This window comes from Nycticebus coucang, chromosome 13 (genome assembly GCF_027406575.1).
Source record: "Nycticebus coucang isolate mNycCou1 chromosome 13, mNycCou1.pri, whole genome shotgun sequence".
In the NCBI taxonomy this organism is placed as follows: Eukaryota; Metazoa; Chordata; class Mammalia; order Primates; family Lorisidae; genus Nycticebus; species Nycticebus coucang.
This window is the reverse complement of record NC_069792.1, coordinates 61,750,405-61,771,241: the sequence shown is the minus strand read 5'-3', so window position 1 is coordinate 61,771,241 and position 20,837 is coordinate 61,750,405. Positions and strand designations below refer to the sequence as shown.

The 20,837-nt window shown below is 35.5% G+C and overlaps 1 protein-coding gene across 12 annotated transcripts in view; it reads right to left on the bottom strand.

Moving 5' to 3' along the window:
- Positions 1–20,837, bottom strand: part of VPS13B (vacuolar protein sorting 13 homolog B) — a 980,186-nt gene that overhangs the window by 782,833 nt on the left and 176,516 nt on the right. For all 12 annotated transcript variants that reach the window (XM_053558614.1, XM_053558617.1, XM_053558615.1 and 9 more), the window contains one exon: positions 22–203. In XM_053558614.1, the coding sequence (XP_053414589.1) occupies positions 22–203 (182 nt within the window). The remainder of the gene's footprint in view (positions 1–21; positions 204–20,837) is intronic.

Here is a 20,837-nt window from a genome sequence, read left to right as displayed (position 1 = left end):
AGAAGAAGATTGTGCTCTTACCTGTAGTTTGGAAGACTTCACTCATCAAACCTTCATTCACTGCTACAGAGCTGACATTTCCAATAAGACACCAACTTTGATATATTGCTTGCAACAGAAGTGTCTGTGCTCTTGTAGCTTGAACTGTCAGATTTGGAAGTTCAAATATACCTTCAGTTATAGCAATCTGAGATCTTTTAGTCCTGAATAAGAAAATCAAAAGAATAATAACATTTACAAACACCGTACTAAGTAAATTACATTGCAAGGGAAGAAAGGATATACATTCAAAATATTTTAAAAAGAATTAAATAATATAGATCTATAATTCTTCTAAGTATATGTTTCACTATTTCAGAAACTCCCACAATAATGAAATATAAAAATACAAAATAGAATAATGTTCATATATATATATATATGCATGCATATATATTCTTCTCAAGCAAATATAATTTTTCAATCAAGTAAGCAGGTCTGCATTGTTCCAGAAGTCTTGTACCCACTAACTCACTGAATTCTATCATAATAGACATAACAGAGGTACTAACTTTATACTCATTTTATAGATGGGAGAACCAAGACATACAGATAAATTAAGATATCAAATAACGTACTACTACTAAGTAAAAAAAAAAAAAAATTAGATTTTAAACCCAGGTGATCGGATTCAGAGCCCTCTATCCTATAATTTCTCTCATAAGGATTAACAAAGTATTTATATTATATCCAGGTCTCTACTTGACAGCAACATGCCAAGTTATCTTTTAAATTTCTACCCTGGAATATCAAATTCATTTATGCCATTCATCTGGTTTTGCCTATGAATAAAGTGTTTCGTATGCTTAAATTTTCCAAATAATAAAGCCTCAAAGTAAGGAAATATTTCAATATGTCTGTGACAAGTTGATACTAAGTTAATAAACATGCAAGATAAAATAGAAGAACAAAACTCAAAGATATGACATATATTTGGATGTTACTACAGTTGAGAGACACTGCTCATTCCTAAACCCCAGGAACCTCCAATGTTTTTAATTTTCCTAATCATAATCACATTGAACAAATCTCTTGCACATCACCTGAAAAGCTTCTCAACCTATCTCTTATTCTAGCTACTACTATGGAGACCAATGTAATACAGGCTTTCAGTGGCATTGCCTAAGGCCACACTGCAATGTGAGACACCAGTAGAAACTCTACATTTAGGTATGCAGAACATAGAAACATAGGGATGTATGTTTCACCCTTTTATTCCCCTGGCTGACAATTGTGACATGCATTTCATAAGTCTCTTAAGGAGATCCCTGAGAATTGAGGACCAGGAAGGAAAATATAGAAATAACTGAACAAACCTTAATGAGCTGTGGGACACTATTAAGCAATTCAGAAACAGTTGTACTTGGAGTCCCAAAAGAGAAGAAAGACATGGAGAGTTAACCCGAAAAAGAAAGGAAGAAAGAAAGAAAGGAGGGAAGGAGGGAAGAAAATTAAGCAAATTGTTATAAATTTAAAGAAAACCATAAATCCAAATATCTAAGAAGTTCAATAAACCTTAAATAGAAGAGATTTCTAAACATACCAAAATTTATTACAGAGTATCCAAAGGTGCCCCCTAAAGTCACCACAGATCAGGAAAATGGGAAATTATAGCTAAATGTACCTTTATTTACAAAATATTCATTAAAAATTTTTACAAAATATTTAGAAAATATTTTCTACATGTTGGTCACCTCTTTGTAAAGTTTTATCATGAATATTTTGTAAAGGTAGATTTAGCAATAATTTCCCATTTTGCCGACATGTGGCAACTTTAAGGGAGACCTTTGAATACCCTGTAAAATTAAATTTCTGAAAACTAGTGTTAAAAAGAAAAATCTTAAAAATGAGGGAGAGGATAGAAAAATACATCACATATAAAGAAACAAAAATGAGGGTGGTGCCTATGGTTCAGTGAGTAGGCTGCCGGCCCCATATACCGAGGGTGGCAGGTTCAAACCTGGCCCCGGCTGAACTGCAACCAAAAAAAAAGAAGAAACAAAGATGAAAATGAAAAGAGAATTCTTATCAGAAATAATACACAGCAAAAGACAAGAGAATAAATACTCAAAAATGCTGAAAGGGAGAAGAAAAAATGTCAGTCTAGAATTCAAAATTCATAGAAAATATCTTTCAAAAGATATTTTTAAACTAAAAATAGAGTTTAAAACATATTAAAGAGAGTCTTTTTAAACTAAAAGCTGGGAATAATTCCTCACCAGCATATCTGCACTACAAAAAATGTTAAAAGAGATGTTATAATGTTACAATAAATAAATAACAAACATAATGCAAGATGGAAATCTTTGTGGCTCTGTATAAAGAAATGTGAAGAGTGCTGATAATGGTAAACGTACAGGTGAGTTTTTTAAGAAACTGGTGGGACGGGCGGCGCCTGTGGCTCAGATGGTAAGGCGCCGGCCCCATATACCGAGGGTGGCGGGTTCAAACCCGGCCCCGGCCAAACTGCAACCAAAAAAATAGCCGGGCGTTGTGGCAGGCGCCTGTAGTCCCAGCTGCTCGGGAGGCTGAGGCAGGAGAATCGCTTAAGCCCAGGAGTTGGAGGTTGCTGTGAGCTGTGTGAGGCCACGGCACTCTACCGAGGGCCATAAAGTGAGACTCTGTCTCTACAAAAAAGAAACTGGTGGGACTGCAAACCAACATAGCCTCTTGGAAAGAAGTATAGAAAAACCTCAAAGATCTAAAAGTGACTTTCCATTTGATCCTGCAATCCCCTTATTAGGCATCTACCCAGAAAAAACAAAAAAGCATTTTACCATAAAGACATATGCACTAGAATATCTACTATAGTTCAATTCTTTATCACCAATATGTGGAATCAATTCCAGTGCCCATCAATACATGAATGGATTAATAAATTGTGGTATGTGTATACCATGGAATACTATCCAGCCATCAAAAACATGAAAACTTTACATCTTTTGTATTAACCTGGATGCAGTTGGAGAACATTCTCCTTAGTAAAGTATCACAAGAATAGAAAAACAAGTATCCAATGTACTCAATACTAATATGAAACCAGTAGAAAAACAAATACACACCCACACAAGAGAAAAACACAACTGAAATCTAGTGGGGGGTGGGGGGAAGGAGGAGGAGATTGGTGTACTCTCACCTAACAGGCACAATGTAAGAGTATATGGCACACCTCCTGGGTATATAGCACAAGTTCAACTTGGACTTCACCTAACAAACACAAATAATATAATCATCTCTACCCTCATATTAATCTGAAATTAAAAATAATAATAATAAAATATACATAACCAGTATAAGTGAAGAAAAGGAAACAAATAGAAAATAAATATTATATTAAAATGTCTAACAAAAGAAATCTTACCTAAAAGACTTGGAAAAACTTGATTCACAATGATCCTTATTTTAATAAAGTTACTGAATTCCAAGAAGATGAATAATTCTATGGGCATCGAAGCAGATAAAGCAATGTGAAGGTATAAGGACTTTTGCAGAATTTCCCCCAGTTCCTATACTAAATACAGTTTCAGGTCAACGGTTAACATCCAAACATGCTTAAACTTCAACCATCTTTTAAGTCAATGGCCCCCTTAGCCAGCCACTGCTATGGCAGCCAATGTCCACATTGGACCTTCAAAGCCAAGACTGGGTTTTCACTTTGTAGTTTCTAGGTCCATAAAGAAATGATCTGCAATGTCCTTGCTGCTATTTTAACTACTTAGGTCTTCAGATTAAGCCTAGTTGTCATCAAACTTCATGTTGAAGCTGTTCTCGAAGAAAACCTATAAATTCAGCAAATACAGGGTGTCCATAAATTTTATGCGCAATTTACTATATTAAACTATTTTAAATTGCACACAAACTTTGTCCACCCTGTATGTATTAACTGCCTACTCTATAGGAGTCATATTCTAGCTACTCAGAAAATAACTCAGCCATTTTAAGATCTTGATGAACAAAACAAAACATTAAAATCTCTGTCTTTCCCAGGCATGGTGGCTCATGTCTATAATCCTAGCACTCTGGGAGGCCAAGGCATGTGGATTGCTTGAGGTCACAAGATCGAGACCAGCCTGAGCAAAAAGCAATACCCTGTCTCTACTAAAAGTAGAAAAACTGAGGCAAGAGGATTACTTGAGCCCAAGAGTTAGAGGTTGCTATGAGCTATGATGCTACAGCACTCTATCCAGGGTGATAGTTTGATATGTCTCAAAAAAAAGAAGAAGAAGAAGAAGAAGAAATAAATAAAATAAAAGCCCTGTCCCAGGAAGCTTATATTCTAGTGGTAAAGGGTAGAAGATAAAAATCAACAAACATAATAAATAAGTTATATACATAAAAAGTTTATAAAACATAGACCATGATAAGTTGGATGAGATTACTACAGGATAAGCAATTTCATATATAGTAGGTAGACTTTATTATAAGAATAGATCTTATTAAATTGAAATTTAAACAATGCTGAAGTAGATAGGAGATAGCTATGTGAGTATCTCTGGAAAGTGTTTCAGGTAGATGGAACAGCTTGTGAAAAGACCCTGAGTTACAATTCAGGGCAAGTCCAAGCAACGATAGGAGGCCAGTGTGTCTATAGCAGTTTGATAATAACCCAGTTCAGAAATTCAGTTGGTTCTCATTGCTTCTCTATTCATAAAAAATATTTCAATAGAGTCGACACAGCCATTCAATACAAATTCTATATAAGTTTGACTCCAAAGTGTCTAATTTCCCAGATTGACTTTTACTTTTAAATGTCTTATTTCTAACTGTACTTTCAAAGTTTTTTATTTAAAATACCAAACACAAAGACAAAAAATTTTAAAACTCTAAGTTCTAATTGTGGCTGAATCATCCTTTTTTTTTTTTAAAGGGAAAAAAATTGCATAAGTTTTCTAACTTCACTTTCCTATTAAAAATAGATATGATAACTTCTACTCAATCTCCCACAGATGACTTTAGTGAAAAATCAACTGTATTTAACACTTATATATAATGCCTTTGCTTGCATCTGAGGAGATAAACAACATTTTTACAGTCAAAGAATTTAGAGTCTAGTAGTGACAAAAACAACTAAACCAATAATTTCAACACAGTTAGTGCTAAAACAAAGTTTATAGAGGTACCTAGTTGAATCCTGGAGAATGAATATGACTCATTCCAGCCAAAAAAAATTATCAATTCTTTAAAGCAAAAAAAAAGGCATCCAAGCAAGGTGTGGTGGCTGACGTCTATAATCCCAGCACTTTGGGAAGCTAAAACAGAAGAACCACTTGAGGACAGGCATTCAAGACCAGTCTGGGAAATGTAACAAGACCCCATTTCTACAAAAAAAAAAAAAAATTTTTAATGAGCCAGGTGCAGTGGCTAACACCTATAATTTCAGCTACTTAGGAGGCTGAACCAGAAGGATCACTTGAGCCCAGGAGCTCAAAGCTACATTAAGATACGATGATGTGCCACTGCACTCCACCCTAGCTAATAAAGTGAGACACTATATCAAAAAATAATAATAATAATAATAATATCTAATAGAAAAATAGTCAACACCCTTAAACAGGAAATTTCACAAGAGGTAAGAATCCAAACAACCTATAACATGAAGAGACTCATCAGTAAAAAGGAAAATGAAAATTAAAACAATGTAGGACTCTCTTAATCTCGCAGATTAGAAAAAGCTCTCAACCTTTAACCTATCTTTTAGAAATCTATCAGACAAAAATCCTAATGTGACCCTGCAACAAAACTTACACAGTAATAATTTTTGTAGCATTATATAAAATAGCCTAAGCCCAAGACCATCTTATGGCACATTGTATTTATATAAGACTATTCATTATAATAAAAGAATAAAAGTAGATGAATCTACTGATATGAAAGGATATAATGAAATATGGCTGACTAAAATAATGATTGCAGAATAATACGGTCCCAAGTAATGGCAGGAAGTAGTAGGTTAACCACATATGAAAGTATATCTACATGTATTTGTATGCTGAGATAAAAAACTATTAATAGTATTCACACCTAGATGTTAAGAACAGAAGATGATTTTCATGTGGTCTTTTTATTTCCCCTATATAAATTCTGTATTATTTTGTTTGGTCCTATCTATTTCACATCATTAGTTGGGTTTATTTTTCCAAAAATTTTAAGAAAGTACAATATTTCAGGATGAACTAATGAAATCACAAACCACATCAAAAGGAATTAACATCAGAAACCATTAAAATACAAAAACAAGATATTGGCATTATCAAAGTATTCAGTTGTCCCACAACTGACCTTGAATTATCAAACATTTTATCTGCCTATGAAACAAACTTCACTTACAAGCCTCCTTAAAGACAAGTGGCATTGGCAAAAATAGCTTGTGAAAATGACCCCAAAATCTGTCTTTCCACAAAAGCAATCAAGGAACTGGCAGAAACTGTCAAGAATTAACCTTTTCAGAACTCTGGAAACTAGCCGAAAGCCTCCTACAAACAGGGGAACATTTAATTGTTAAAAAATAGATAAATCTCAGTTGTTTCTACAATGAGATTTGTGGTGTTTTACCCTTGTTGCATCCCCCACTCCCAACTCAGCAATGGCACTGAAGAACACAGCTCACATTCCAAGTACAAGTAACAATAACAGAGAAAGCAAAACAGTCCTTATTCACAAAGAATTGTAGTTGTTTGTTTTGATGTGTAGTTGTTTGTTTGGTGGCCACCAGGAGGAACAATTCAAAGGACTTGTTTCTTAATTCAGAACTCTCTCAGTGCTAAAACTATAACCCAGGAGGGACATTGTAAAGACCATGTAAAAGCAAATGTATTAGTCCTTGCTGCAGGGGACAATGTGTAATAGATGGACAAACAACAGATTAAGCAAAAGCTTGGGCTTGGGCCTTGGGGAATATGAACTTTGAAAATCTCTGACATTTTCTGGGAATTATAAGACAACATTCAAGCCCAGGGCAATGTGCACCAGCGGAAGGACCAGACAACAGCTCTAAGTTGTCACCTCTAGTTGATTTTCAGGGTCTGCATGAGAAAGAGAAGACTAAGAGTTGTAAACTCCCTGATTGAGTTTTCAAGCATTCTCTATCAAAACCATGAAGACCATAAGGCAGTGGGATAAAATATTCAAAGTGCTGAAAGAAAAAAACTGTCAACAAAGAATACTAGTTCTGACAAAACTATTTTTCAAAATGACACAGAAATCTCTCAACAAGGTTAGACGTGGTGGCTCATGCCTATAATCCAGGCACTTCGGGAGCCCAAGACAGGAGGATCATTTGAGGCCAGGAGTATAAGACCAACCTGACAAAAAAAAAATATTAAAATTAGCTGGGTCAGTAGCCTGGAGCCCCATCCACTCAGGATACTAAGGTAGAAGGATTATTTGAACCCAGTAATTTGAGGCTGGAGTGAGTTATGATAACATAAGTGCACTCTAGCTTAGGCAACGGAGCAAGATGCTATCTCCAAAAAACAATAAGAAACCGCTCACTTTTCCTCTCTCAACAAAAGAACTGGTGAACTCTACCAAACACTTAAGAATAGATACCAATCCTTTTCAAACTTTTGCAAAAAAACTGGAAAAACAGGAACTCTTCTCAATTCTTTTTTGAGGCCAGTATTAGTCTAATATCAAAGCCAAAGACAACAGAAGAAAACTACAAACCAATATAATTTATAAACATAAATGCAAAAATCCTCAATAAAATACTATTGAATCAAATTAAGAAGAATGTTGAAAAGACTATACTCTATGACAACTAAGATTTAGCCTAGAATAAAAGGAAATGAAATGGTGGTACATTATAAGGAAAAAAACCAATGTAATATATTATACTAATAAATATAATAATTTCTCGATATTGATCTCAATTGATGCAGAAAAAAGATTTGAAAAAAACTATTAACTTTTCATGATAAAAACACTCAGCAAATACAAAGAAACTTCCTCAACACCATACAAATTGCTTATTAAAAAATACAAATAACATCTTATTAAATGGTAAGATTGAAAGCTTTCCTCCCAAGATAAGGAACAAGACAAGGATCTCTGCTTTTACCATTGTACTCAACATTGTTATAGAAGTTCCAGCTAATCAATTCGGCAAGAAAATAAACAGAAGCATTCAGGTTATAAAAGAGGAAGTAAAACTATCACTACGCACAAATTACATTATCTTATACACAGAAACACCTAAAGAAAACATTCATACACACAAACTCTTCGAACGAATAAACAAGTTCAACGAAGTTGAAAAATATAAGGTAATCATGCAAAAATGAGTTTCATATCTTTGCACTTGCAATAAATAATCTAAAAATGAAATTAAAATATAAAATAAAAAATAAAAAAATGAAGAAAACAATTGCATTTACATTAGCAACAAAAAGAATAAAATACTTAAGAATCCTAAGTTTGACAAATAAGCATAAAATGCATATACTAAAACCTATAAAATATTATTAGAGGAAATCAAAGAAGACATATAGATGAAAAGACACTTCATGTTTACAGATTAGAAAACGTAGTACTTTTCAGATGGCAATACTCCCCAAACTGATCAATAGATTCTATACATCCCCTATCAAAATCCCGGCTTAATATTTTGATGAAATGAATAAGCTAATCCTAAAATTCATACAGATTTGCAAGGGAACGTGGATAGCCAAAAAAACTCTTAAAAATAAAGAACAAAGTTAGAAGACTTACACTTCCCAATTTCAAAACTTACAGTGGTACAGTAATCAAAACAGTATCATACTGACATAAGGAGAAACATTCAAAATGGTTCAAAGAGCTAAAATTACAAAGTTCTTACAAGTAAACCTAGGTATAAATCTTTATGATCTTGGATTAGACAAAAGTTTCTTAAATATGACACCAAAAACAAAACAACAAAAGAAAAAATAGATAAATTGGACTTCAGAATTTAAAACTTTTGTGTATCAAGAGATAGCATCAAGAAGGTGAAAATGCAACATATAAAAAGGGAGAAAATATTTTCAAATCATATATCATATAAGGAACTAGTTTCCAGAATGTTAAAAATTTTTTCATAATTAAAAAATAAAAGAATATACAGCCTAATTTTTAAAATGAACACAAGACCTAAATAGACATTTATTCAAAGAACATATACAAATGGCCAATAATCACATGAGAAGGTGCTCAATATTATCAGTCACTAGGAAAATGAAAATCAAAACCACACAACCTCAATACACACACACCAGAATGGCTGTAATAAAATTAAAAAAAACAAACAAACAAACAAGGGTTGACTAAGATGGGGAGAAATTAGATCATACACAGTTGTGCAGCCACTGGGTAAAACACAATTTGGCAGTTTATCACAAAGTTAAGTATTGAGTTACATGTGACCAAGCAATTATATTCATGGATATAAACATGTTCATACCAAAAAATTGTACATAAATATTCACAGGCATACTTCTTAATAACCAAAAAATGGAAACAACTCAAATGAATACCAACTGATGAAAAAAGAAATGTCATATATCCCTACAAAAAAATATTATTCAGGGTGGTGCCTGTGGCTCAAGGAGTAAGGCGCCAGTCCCATATGCCAGAGGTGGTGGGTTCAAACCCAGCCCCGGCCAAAAACCACAAAAAAAGATAAAAAAAATCTAAAAAAAAAAAAATATATTATTCAATGTTTATAGCAGTACGATTCACAATCACAAAGATGTGGAAACAAACCAAGTGGCCACGAGTAAATATGGTATATATACACCATTAAAAAAAAAAATGGTGATCTAGTATCTTTTGTAACAACCTGGATAGAACTGGAGACCATTCTTCTAAATGAAGTAACAAGAATAGAAAAACAAACACCACAAGTACTCAATACTAAATTCAAACTGACTGATCAACACTCATGTGCACATATGGAGGAGGAGATGGGTAAATTCATATGTAAGGGTGTATACTGCACACTGTATGGGGGAAGAGCACACATAGTAAGTTTGACTCAACCTGTACAAAGCAAACTATGTAACCAAAACTCATGTACCCCCATAACATTCTGAAATTTTGTAAAAAGCCAGCAAAAATAAAAAAGATTAGCCATAGAAAAAAATGAAATACTTATATATGATATAACATGGATGAGCCTAACTGAAAGAAGCCAAACAGAAAATCCCATATGTTGTATGATTCTGTTAAGATAAAATGTCTAGAAGCACAGAAACAGAATTCCTCTTTCGAAATTTTGAAATTTGTTCATGTGTGTATATCAGTTCTAGAATTGGTGGTGAGGACAATATCAATATAATAAAAACCACTGAATTTACATTTTAAAATGGTTTAAATGGTGAATTTTATGTTACATGAATTTTAGCTCAATTAAAACAAATAAGCTTGCTAAAGTATTCAGAACTCTGTACCTAGCAACACTGATTCAAGCACCATTGCCTTCTTTCACTCTAAAAAGTTAAAACAACCACAAAAATAAAACCCATCTCTCTTAATTATCATGTCAGGTAAATCCACACCCTTGTTCAAAAAACTTTCAAACATTTCATAGCAACATGTAACTCTATCTAAATTTATCCTTCAACCCATAATTCCTGATCACATTTTGTCATAAAAGCCGAAGGACTGGAATGCATGAACCAGAAAATAAATGTGCAATGAATAAAAGATTCTCTATATCAAATAGGCAAAATAATAGAGATCAAGAGATAGGAGGATAAACAAATATGACTCAGATTACAAAATTATAATTTCCTTATTGCTTTTCCATTGGTCCATTTATTATGTTCTCATTTTCCTTTTTCTTTTATAGAGGTTTAACTATGTTCTCAAATTTCTGTTCAAATTCCTGACCTAAAAAAGCTACTTATTAGTAGTGATACAAAGTAAAGAAAACAGACATTTGTAATGCCTCCTACAATATGAAAATGTATAATTTATCTATGTACTTTATAGTAAGCCAGATATGATGTGGCATTTAGAAAGTCCTATAGTATAGCAAGAGCCATGTTCCTATAACCATAGCAATAACTATTTACAAGGCAAAAATTATACACAGGATTCTTTTACAAGCAATTCATTCCTATTTCACAATAAATTTTAGCAATTTTACACAGTCCTCTTTCAAGTCATTACATCACATAAAATGTTTCCCAAATGGATAACATGGACTTGAATAAAAACTTAAACATATGCAAATACAAAAAAATTAATTTATTCTATGTTTTAATAATGCTTAAGGGTAGGGAGTATTTCTCGTCTTCAGATTTACTTTAATATCGAAGGAAATAGCTTACTTTGTACAAAAGTCAGAATTTAACAACAAAAAAGCTAATTATATCAAACACATATGATATGATTTTGTGGTTTATTTTTCAGATGTAAACAACCATAAATAAAAGTTCATTTTATTATACTTCTGTTAAATACTCCAGTAGTATTTTAACTAAAATAAATTTTAAATGATTTGGCAATAGATGGTAGATTACAAACTCTGTTAGTGTAACAATATCAATGAAAATGGTTTTTTCTCTTTTAATTTAGTCAATTTTGAAATATTTCTAACAGGTCAACCAGTACAAAAAATAACAAATGCCCTGTGTATCTATTCGTCAAGCTATAACATTAATCCATATTTGCATCAAAAAATTTTTAAACGATCAATACCATTTACAACTTTATTTAACCTATTTGAGGGACTCATTAAAATGTCAATGAAAATGCACAATAAAAAGTATAATTTTCCTTGTGATTTATACTACTACACATTTATTAAATTTTATTTCAAATGAAACAACTCAATATAAATTCATACTAAAAATATCTAACAACTCTGGACTTACCTAATTGTTTTTATATATACTAAACTTCCATTGCACCAGTTAGGTTGTTGAATATAAAATAATTTATTGAACAAAAGCCTATCTCTCATTTCCAGAAGTCTTAGTTTGAACATATGTTCATTTTACAGAATAGGTTTAAAAACTATCAATTCAAACATTACTCTCTTGGGAAAAATAAATCCTAGTGTAACTAGTGGGATAAACAACTCATTAAAACTCAACTTGGACAAACTCCAGGATAAATTGAAGGAAATAGAAACAAGTAGGTCTTGATTGCATAGTAGCAAACACTGAAAATGAATATGCCCTAATTAACGAAAACTTTAAAAGACTTTGTTTGTACCATTTGCTGTCAAATTATTATACCAACCTTATGAAATTTCTGGATCACGAAATGCCTAAACTGGCATTTCTACAAGGAAAATTCATTCTTCTAAATTTTGAATTAAAAAACACAGAAGTATGATTCTTACAAATGAATGCAAAGAAATTAACTTAAACAATCCATTCAAGTTCATAGGAATACCATTAAGTCTTTGCCACATGCACACTTGAGCAGCAGCCATCCATTCTTTTAAAATCAGCACAACACAAAGCAACTGAAAGAATATTTTCAGCAACAGCTGGATCTAAAGATTTATACAGAGTCCCCGAATGTAAATTTTGAACTTACAAATTTGTTCCAAAAATGTATTTTTGTTATTACTCACATCCTGTACAGTAAAATAAGATAGGTTCACTTTTTCCAAAATAAAATTAATACAAATTTTCTAACTCCAACTTAGAAATGAAAACAGTTTAAAAAGCTAAGAAATGTGTATTTCTTTACACAAAGACAACTTACACATCAATACTCAATAAAAAGAAAAAGTTTCAAAACTTTTTAAAAATTAAATGTAGGTAGAATAAATAGTCGAAGTTACTCTTTACTCCCACTATGCCCCCCACAGATAACCAAATTTTAGCAATTTAGCATACATATCTAAAAACTCTGTATACTGATTTTATTCAGTCAAATATATATTATTTTAATGGGAATATATATATGTATATTTCTACAGCCTATTTTTATGACTAAGCAAAGTTATCTTAGACATGATTCAGATCTTTTTATATGAATATAAATGCTCGTGTAATCTTTTTAATGCACCCATGATATTACACTGAATTTTCACACTCATCAGCAGTGTACTAAAGTCCTCACCAATATTAGCCATTATATTATTAATTACAATTTTTAGCACCTCCAAATAAAATATAAATTATGTCCTGTTATCCTGAGATAGGAAAATATTTTACCATTTCAAATTTCTGAAATACTATCATTTGAACTTAAATGTTAGATAACAGACAGAAAGGAAAAATAAGTGTAATAGAAGCATTGATTATAACAGACAAAATCCAAAATCTTATAATGGTCTATGAAAAAAATGAATTATTATAAAACTAACGAAGAGATACTATTTCACATCCACTGAAATAAATATAATAAAAAAGACAGATAATAGAGAATGTTGGCAAGGCTGTGAAGAAATAAGAAATCTCATACACTGGTGGAAGGAAAGTAAGATAGTGCCACTTTGGAAAATTTACTACATAATACAACAATTCCACTCTGGGTATTTACCCAAGAGAAATAAAATTATAAGTTCACACAAAATTTTGTGCATAAATGTTCATGACAGCATTATTGATAATAGCCATAAAAACAAAAAAAAGGCCAAACACGGTGGCTCGTGTCTGGGAGGCCAAGGTGGGTGGATTGCTTGAGCTCAGGAAAACTGAGGCTCACTTGAGCCCAAGAATTTGCGGTTGCTGTGAGCTATGATGCTACCGCACTTAACCAAGGGCAACAAAGTGAGACTCTGTCTCAAAAAAATAAATAAATAAACAAGCCAAATGTCCATTATTTATTTGTTCATGGATAAATAAAACATGGACTATCCATACGATGGAATATATTTAGCAATAAAAAGGAATTAAATACTGATACAAGTTAGAAAATGGATGAACCTTGAAACAAAAGTCCACATACTATAGATTCCAGTGATAGAAAATAACTGAAAAGGCCAGCATGGTGGCTCACACCTATTATCCTAGCACTTTGGAAGGCTGAGGCAGGTGGACTGCCTGAGCTCATGGGTTCAAGACCAGCCTGAGCCAGAGCAAGACCTCATCTCTAAAAATAGCCAGGCGTTGTGATTGGCGTCTGTAGTCCCAGCTACTTGGGACGCTGAGGCAAGAGAATGGCTTAAGCCCAAGAGTTTGAGGTGGTTATAAACGTGATGCCATGGTACTCTACTGAGGGTGACAAAGTTAGACTCTGTCTCAAAAAAAAAAGGTAATAATCCTTAAGATGCATGTTTATGTGTATACAGTTTTCAAAATATGATGCCTTGTATAAAAAAAAGAAAATAACTAGAAAAGGCATTTACCAGAAAAGTAAATTTGTAGCTCTCTGAGGCTGGTTTGGGAATAAGCATTAACTGTAACAAAGAAAATGTAACTGGGGTAATGAGATGATGGAGATGAATGCCCAACTAAGAACCTTAAACTGTATGCTTACAACAGATTTTAAGGTATATAAATTATATATATACTTTGAGGTATGTAAATTATACCTCAAAGCTGTTTCTTTATTTAAGGAGTACATTTGTTACTTCAATGGTAGACTACCATAAAAATATAAATATTAGTTATTAAAATTTTTAACACTCTGAAACACTACAATCTAAAAGAAAGAATACTCAATTTAGGTCCACATTTACTAGGCAAGTAGTAAGCATGAGAATTAATTCAAACATTTGCTGTGCAGAAACCAATGCAAAATACTGGGATGACTATCTTCCCCATTCCATCTGAGCATTTCCACTTTGACCTTTCACATATTATGCTACGGAGTAAAATCCACTTAAAGAAAGAATTCCTAAAATAAGCAAGTAAAAACCCCTATTAACTTATGTAAATTTCAATATAACATCAATAAGGATGTTGCTCCTAATCACTCTACTACATAAATGACATAGTAAATAAAACCAAGACATAAAACCATCACAAACATTGTAGACACAGCACTAGATTTTTTATCTATGTAAGCATACATTTTGTTAACATTAGTAATTTTGTATACTCTGTTCTATAACTTTTTTCATTCAATATATATCATTAAAATCTTTCTGTGCCAATAAATATAATTCTATAACACAGTTTTAATGACTAGCCTACATATTACTGAGACGGGTGCAATGTAATTTATTCAATCTGTTATTCATTGTAGAATATATATTTTTCCATTTGTCACTGTAAGTTATAAAATGTGATAATTATCATTATAACTAAATTATTTCTCATTCCCTAAATTACAACTAAGGATAAACTCTTAGAAATGCACATGCAAAGTAAAACATGATCACTTTCAAAGATTTTTGACAAATACAGTTAAATTTCCATGAAGAGAGGCTGTCTAATACTAAACTTTCACCACTAGGGTCACAACATTTACCATTCAGAGTATTATATTCTTTTAACTCTCTAACATTGAATACAAAAATGATTGACTCTATATTGTTTAAATTATTTCTCTACTAGTAAGTCTGAAAACTTCTCAGATTATACCCACTTACATTACTTTTATTTGTGAATAGACTACCTCTCTAATTTCATCTCATCTCTATCTCCCTTTCTATGTTGCAGCCATACTAGCCTTCTCTCCATTCTTCAACTAAACCATACACATTTCCACCTCAGGATGCTGTACCTGCTATTTCTAATGCCCGCAATACAATATCTCCAAATATTTTCATGTAGCAATTGTCTGATGCCTTTTTTGAATGTATTTATGTTCGTTCATTCTTTACAAGGTTTTTGTTTCTAATTCTTATCTTAAACATTGTTATCATTATATTTTAAGTCTTTTTAATTTTGTGAAGCCAAAAAAAATGGAAACCTAATTAACACATGTATATGTAAAAATAAAAATAAAAATTTAAAGTAGTAAGAAAGTCAAAAACATCTCAGGAAACCATGTTTGGAATCGATTGTGTTAATTATTAAATTTAAGATTCTGGACTCTTATTCATATAAAGACTTAGTTTTAAGTCCCACGGTATCGCCATGTCAAAATTATGTTCTATTTCCCTATATTTATTCTCTTTCTAAACTACTTATAGAAAAATCATCTGAGCAAAAGATGCTCAATGAAATGAAATGAAAGTATGAAGTATGTACAAGATATTTTATTACGTAACTGAAATGCTATATACTTTAGTCTCTGGCATCCCTGTGGGCTAGAAAAATCCCTGAAGCCCCAATGAAGAGATTAAAGGTTCTTGCTGGGGTTGGGTAAAAGATAGAGAGCAAAATTAGGGGCAGTGGACTACTAGTTAAGCAGCAGTCTGCTAAGCATCCACCAATGTTGCTAGTCATACTCTACGACCTACAGAATCAAGGAAGGCATTACCCATTATTTAGCACAGCTAAGGGCCAACAAGAAAAGACAAGTACTCCAGGGGAGAAGGAGAGACTGAAGAAAACTTTAACAGATGATAGAAATGTTCTAAATCTTGATTTTGGTAATAGCTAGAGATGTAACTGTGGATCTGTCAAAAACCACTGAAATATAAACTTAAAACTGTTGACCACTATATTTACATTCTAATTTAAAAACTAAAACAATGTTACTGAAAACACTGACATAATTTATATAATAAACCATTATACAGAACTACATAAACCACAACTCTAGGGTACTGTGAAAGCTTGCTATAGGGGGGAGACAAGATGGCGGACTGAACCCAGCTTTCAACAGAGGCTCCCGTCCAGAAGGAGAGTTAAGGGACAGGAATTTAGTAAGTATCCTGGTGGACTTGAGCCTCACCAAGAGAGAAGGTTGAAGAACGCACATCAACACCGCTGAGGCAAGCTGTGATCACAACGACACAAACAAAAGGTACAAAATCTACCACCAAGCGGACGGGAGTCCTCCTCCCCCATGGGACCAGCTCAAAAGCCCCACAATTAAACAAGCGGGCAGAAATTAAAGGCCTTCCCACTACACTCCACGGGAGAGACCTTCTAAAAACTGGACCTACCTCCCATACTGGGGTGCCGTGGCGTTCTCCTGCCGGGCATAAAACTGAATAAAACTTTAAAAATCCTTTGCCGGCAAACCTGAATCCCCAACACTCCCCTCCCGCCCACTGAGGTCTGGAGGCCAGTCCCCCAGGAGCTCGGATCCTTGAGTGATTTCTCAAGGGGAGTGGACAGTCCCCGAGTTGCGACTGGTCAGCATTGACTCTGAGGCACGCGAGTGAGGAGAGGGCACCGGGCTGAGGGGGAGTCACGCCTCTGCGGCACTTCCCTGTGGTGCGGTGCAACAGCCCTCCCCGTGCATCAATACAGCCAGACATAAAACTGAATGAAACTCTAGCTTCCCCCCCCCACTCTCACTCGGGGTCTGGGGACCTGTCCCCCAGGAGTTCGGATCCTTGGGTGATTTCTCGAGGGGAGCGCACAGTGCCCGAGCCGCGACTGGTCAGAGCTGACTCTAAGACACGCGGGCGAGGAGAAAGCACTCTACTGAGGGGGAGTCACGCCTCAGCGGCACTTCCCTGCGGATTAGGTGCAGCAGCCCTCCCCGGGCAACATTACTGGGCCGGGCCCAAAACTGAATAAAACTCTAGCTTCCCCGCTGAGGGCTGAGAGCCCCTACTCTCACTCGGGGTCTGGAGGCCTATCCCCCAGGAGTTCGGATCCTTGGGTGATTTCTCGAGGGGAGTGCACAGTGCCCGAGCTGCGTCAGGTCAGCACTGACTCTGAGACACGTGAGCAAGGAGAGGGCACTCTGCTGAGGGGAAATCAAGACTTGGCGGCACTTTCCTTTGGTGCGGTGCAACAGCCCTCCCCGGGCGGGCATAAAACTGAATGTAACTCTAGCTTCCCCCCCACTCTCAATCGGGGTCTGGGGGCCTATCCCCCAAGAGTTCGGATTCTTGGGGGATCTCTTGAGGGGTGTGGACCCAGCATAAACTGTGGCCACTCAGTGCTGACTCTGGGGTGCGGGACAGAGGAGAAAAGGGTCGGCTGAGTGCCCACACCAGAGCAGCAGTTCCCTGGAGGTAGATCAACAGCCGTTTTTTCTTTAAGGGAAGAACGCTCACTTCTGGATATTCTGAGGCCACACACCCTGTCTCCCTGGGCAACCAGAGGAGGCCACCGGTAAGCGGGGGATTTCCTGACACTGCTCACAAACGTGGGAAGCTTCCAGGACGGGGCCGACCCAGAGAGGAGATCGGCAAACCTCCAGTAGCAAAGAGGACACAAACCTCCAGCAGCAAAGACGTTTGAACTCAGAACAGCCCATCTTCTGTAGGCGATTTCGACAGGAACAGAGAGAGAACCCCGCAAAGTTGTCTGTTCTGTTCTGTTCTGTTAGCAGCATCCATCAGGGACAGGGCTAAGCCTGAGTGAACACCTCCTTCCAATCACCTGCATCAAGCACTCAAAGATGTCAGGCCCCATCTCCTCCTGCTAGATAGCAGCAGTCTCCGGGGGCCTGGCAGACTTCCTTGTGATTCAGGCAGGTGCAAACCCCTGGAGTGTCTGTTCACTGCAGGCAACTGGGTTAGCCATCTGCAGAGATACCAGTGAATGGGTCCGACGGAGGGGCAAAGTGGGGAAGGAGACGTCAACCTTCCCAGACTGCTCTATTTGCTGGGTGCCTCCTCCTGACTCCACGCTGCACTGGGGTAAGCCGTGTCAGAGGAGTCACCAGGCCCCTGTGATCCAGTTCCCAGAGACCTCTTGAACTCTCCCACCTGAGACAGGTGCCGATTGAGACAGTTGATTTGGACCTTTTGAACTGGGCTAATAGACTGAGGACTTTTCAGGCGGTGCCCTGGGTGTGCGATTGTAGGAAGGTTTGATTCTCCTTTTCCAACTGGGGCCAGAGGTGGGCGGGCAGGGTGACTTAATTGCTGATTTTTCCACACAGCTGAGACTTCAAGCCAGACTAGAAGTTGCAATAGAATCAAACAGAAACCAGCTGAAAACAAGACAGAACCACTTTGCTCCACCACGCCAGACAGGGCCCCAGTTTCTAAGGCAACAACACTGTACGGCCCCTCGATAAAGCCCCAGGGGAAAAGCCAAAGGGAGTAAAATAACCATGGGGCGGAATCAGTGGAAAAACTCTGGTAACATGAATAACCAGAATAGATCAACCCCCCCCCCCCGAAGGAAAGATGTGGCAGATGTGATTGAAGATCCCATTCATAAACAACTGGCTGAGATGTCAGAAATCGAATTCAGAATTTGGATTGCAGACAAGATTAATAAAATGGAATTAGGAATTCGAGCAGAAATTCAAAAGTTGTCTCAAGAATTTAATGAATTTAAAGACAAAACCACCAAAGACTTAGACACACTGAAGCAAGAATTTACAGCCCTCAAAGATATGAAAAATACAGTAGAATCCCTCAGGAACAGAATGGAGCAAGCAGAAGAAAGGATTTCTGACATTGAAGATAAAGTTTTCGAACACTCCCAATCTCTCAAAGAGGAAGAGAAATGGAGAGCAAAAATGGATCACTCACTCAGAGAGCTCTCAGATAATTCGAAAAAAAGCAATATAAGAATTATAGGGATTTCTGAGAACGATGAAGTGGCCTCCAAGGGTACAGAGGCCCTTCTGCATGAAATTATGAAAGAAAATTTTCCAGACTTGCCTAGAGAATCTGAAATTCAGACAGCAGACAGCTTCAGAACCCCAGCACGATTCAACCCCAATAAGTCATCCACCAGACATATCATAATTACCTTCACTAAAGTTAACATGAAAGAGAAGATTCTCAAAGCAGTCCGGCGAAAGAAAACTATTACGTACAAAGGTAAGAATATTAGAATAACTGCAGATCTCTCTGCTGAAACTTTTCAAGCCAGAAGAGGGTAGTCATGAACTTTTAATCTCCTAAAGCAAAATAACTTTCAACCCAGGATCTTGTATCCAGCCAAACTGAGTTTCATCTATGATGGAGAAATTAAATACTTCAATGACATTCATATGTTGAAAAAATTTGCCATAAGTAAACCAGCTCTTCAGGATGTTCTCAGACCTATCCTCCACAATGACCAACCCAATCCTATACCACAAAAGTAAACTCACTCAGAAACTTCGGATCAAACTCCAACTTCCACACTGGCGAAAGGATTAAAAATGTCCACTGGACCTTTGAAAAACTCGATACCCAAAATTCCACCAGACTTATCAATACTCTCCATCAATGTGAATGGCTTAAACTGTCCTCTAAAGAGGCATAGGTTAGCTGACAGGATACAAAAACTCAGGCCAGATATTTGTTGCATACAAGAGTCACATCTCAACTTAAAAGACAAATATAGACTCAGGGTGAAAGGATGGTCATCCATATTTCAGGCAAATGGTAATCAGAAAAAAGCAGGTGTTGCAATTTTATTTGCAGATACAGTAGGCTTTAAACCATCAAAAGTAAGGAAGGACAAGAATGGGCACTTCATATTTGTTAAGGGTAATACTCACTATGATGAGATCTCAATTATTAATATCTATGCACCCAACCAGAATGCACCTCAATTTATAAGAGAAACTCTAACAGACATGAGTAACTTGATTTCCTCCAGCTCCATAATCATCGGAGATTTCAACACTCCTTTGGCAGTGTTGGATTGATCCTCCAGCAAGAAGCTAAGCAAAGAAATCTTAGATTTAAACCTAACCATCCAATATTTAGATTTAGCAGACATCTACAGAACATTTCATCCCAACAAAACTGAATACACATACTTCTCACCAGCCCACAGAACTTACTCCAAAATTGACCACATTTTAGGTCACAAGTCTAACCTCAGTAAATTTAAAGAAATAGAAATTATTCCATGCATCTTCTCGGACCATCATGGAATAAAACTTGAATTGAGTAACAACAG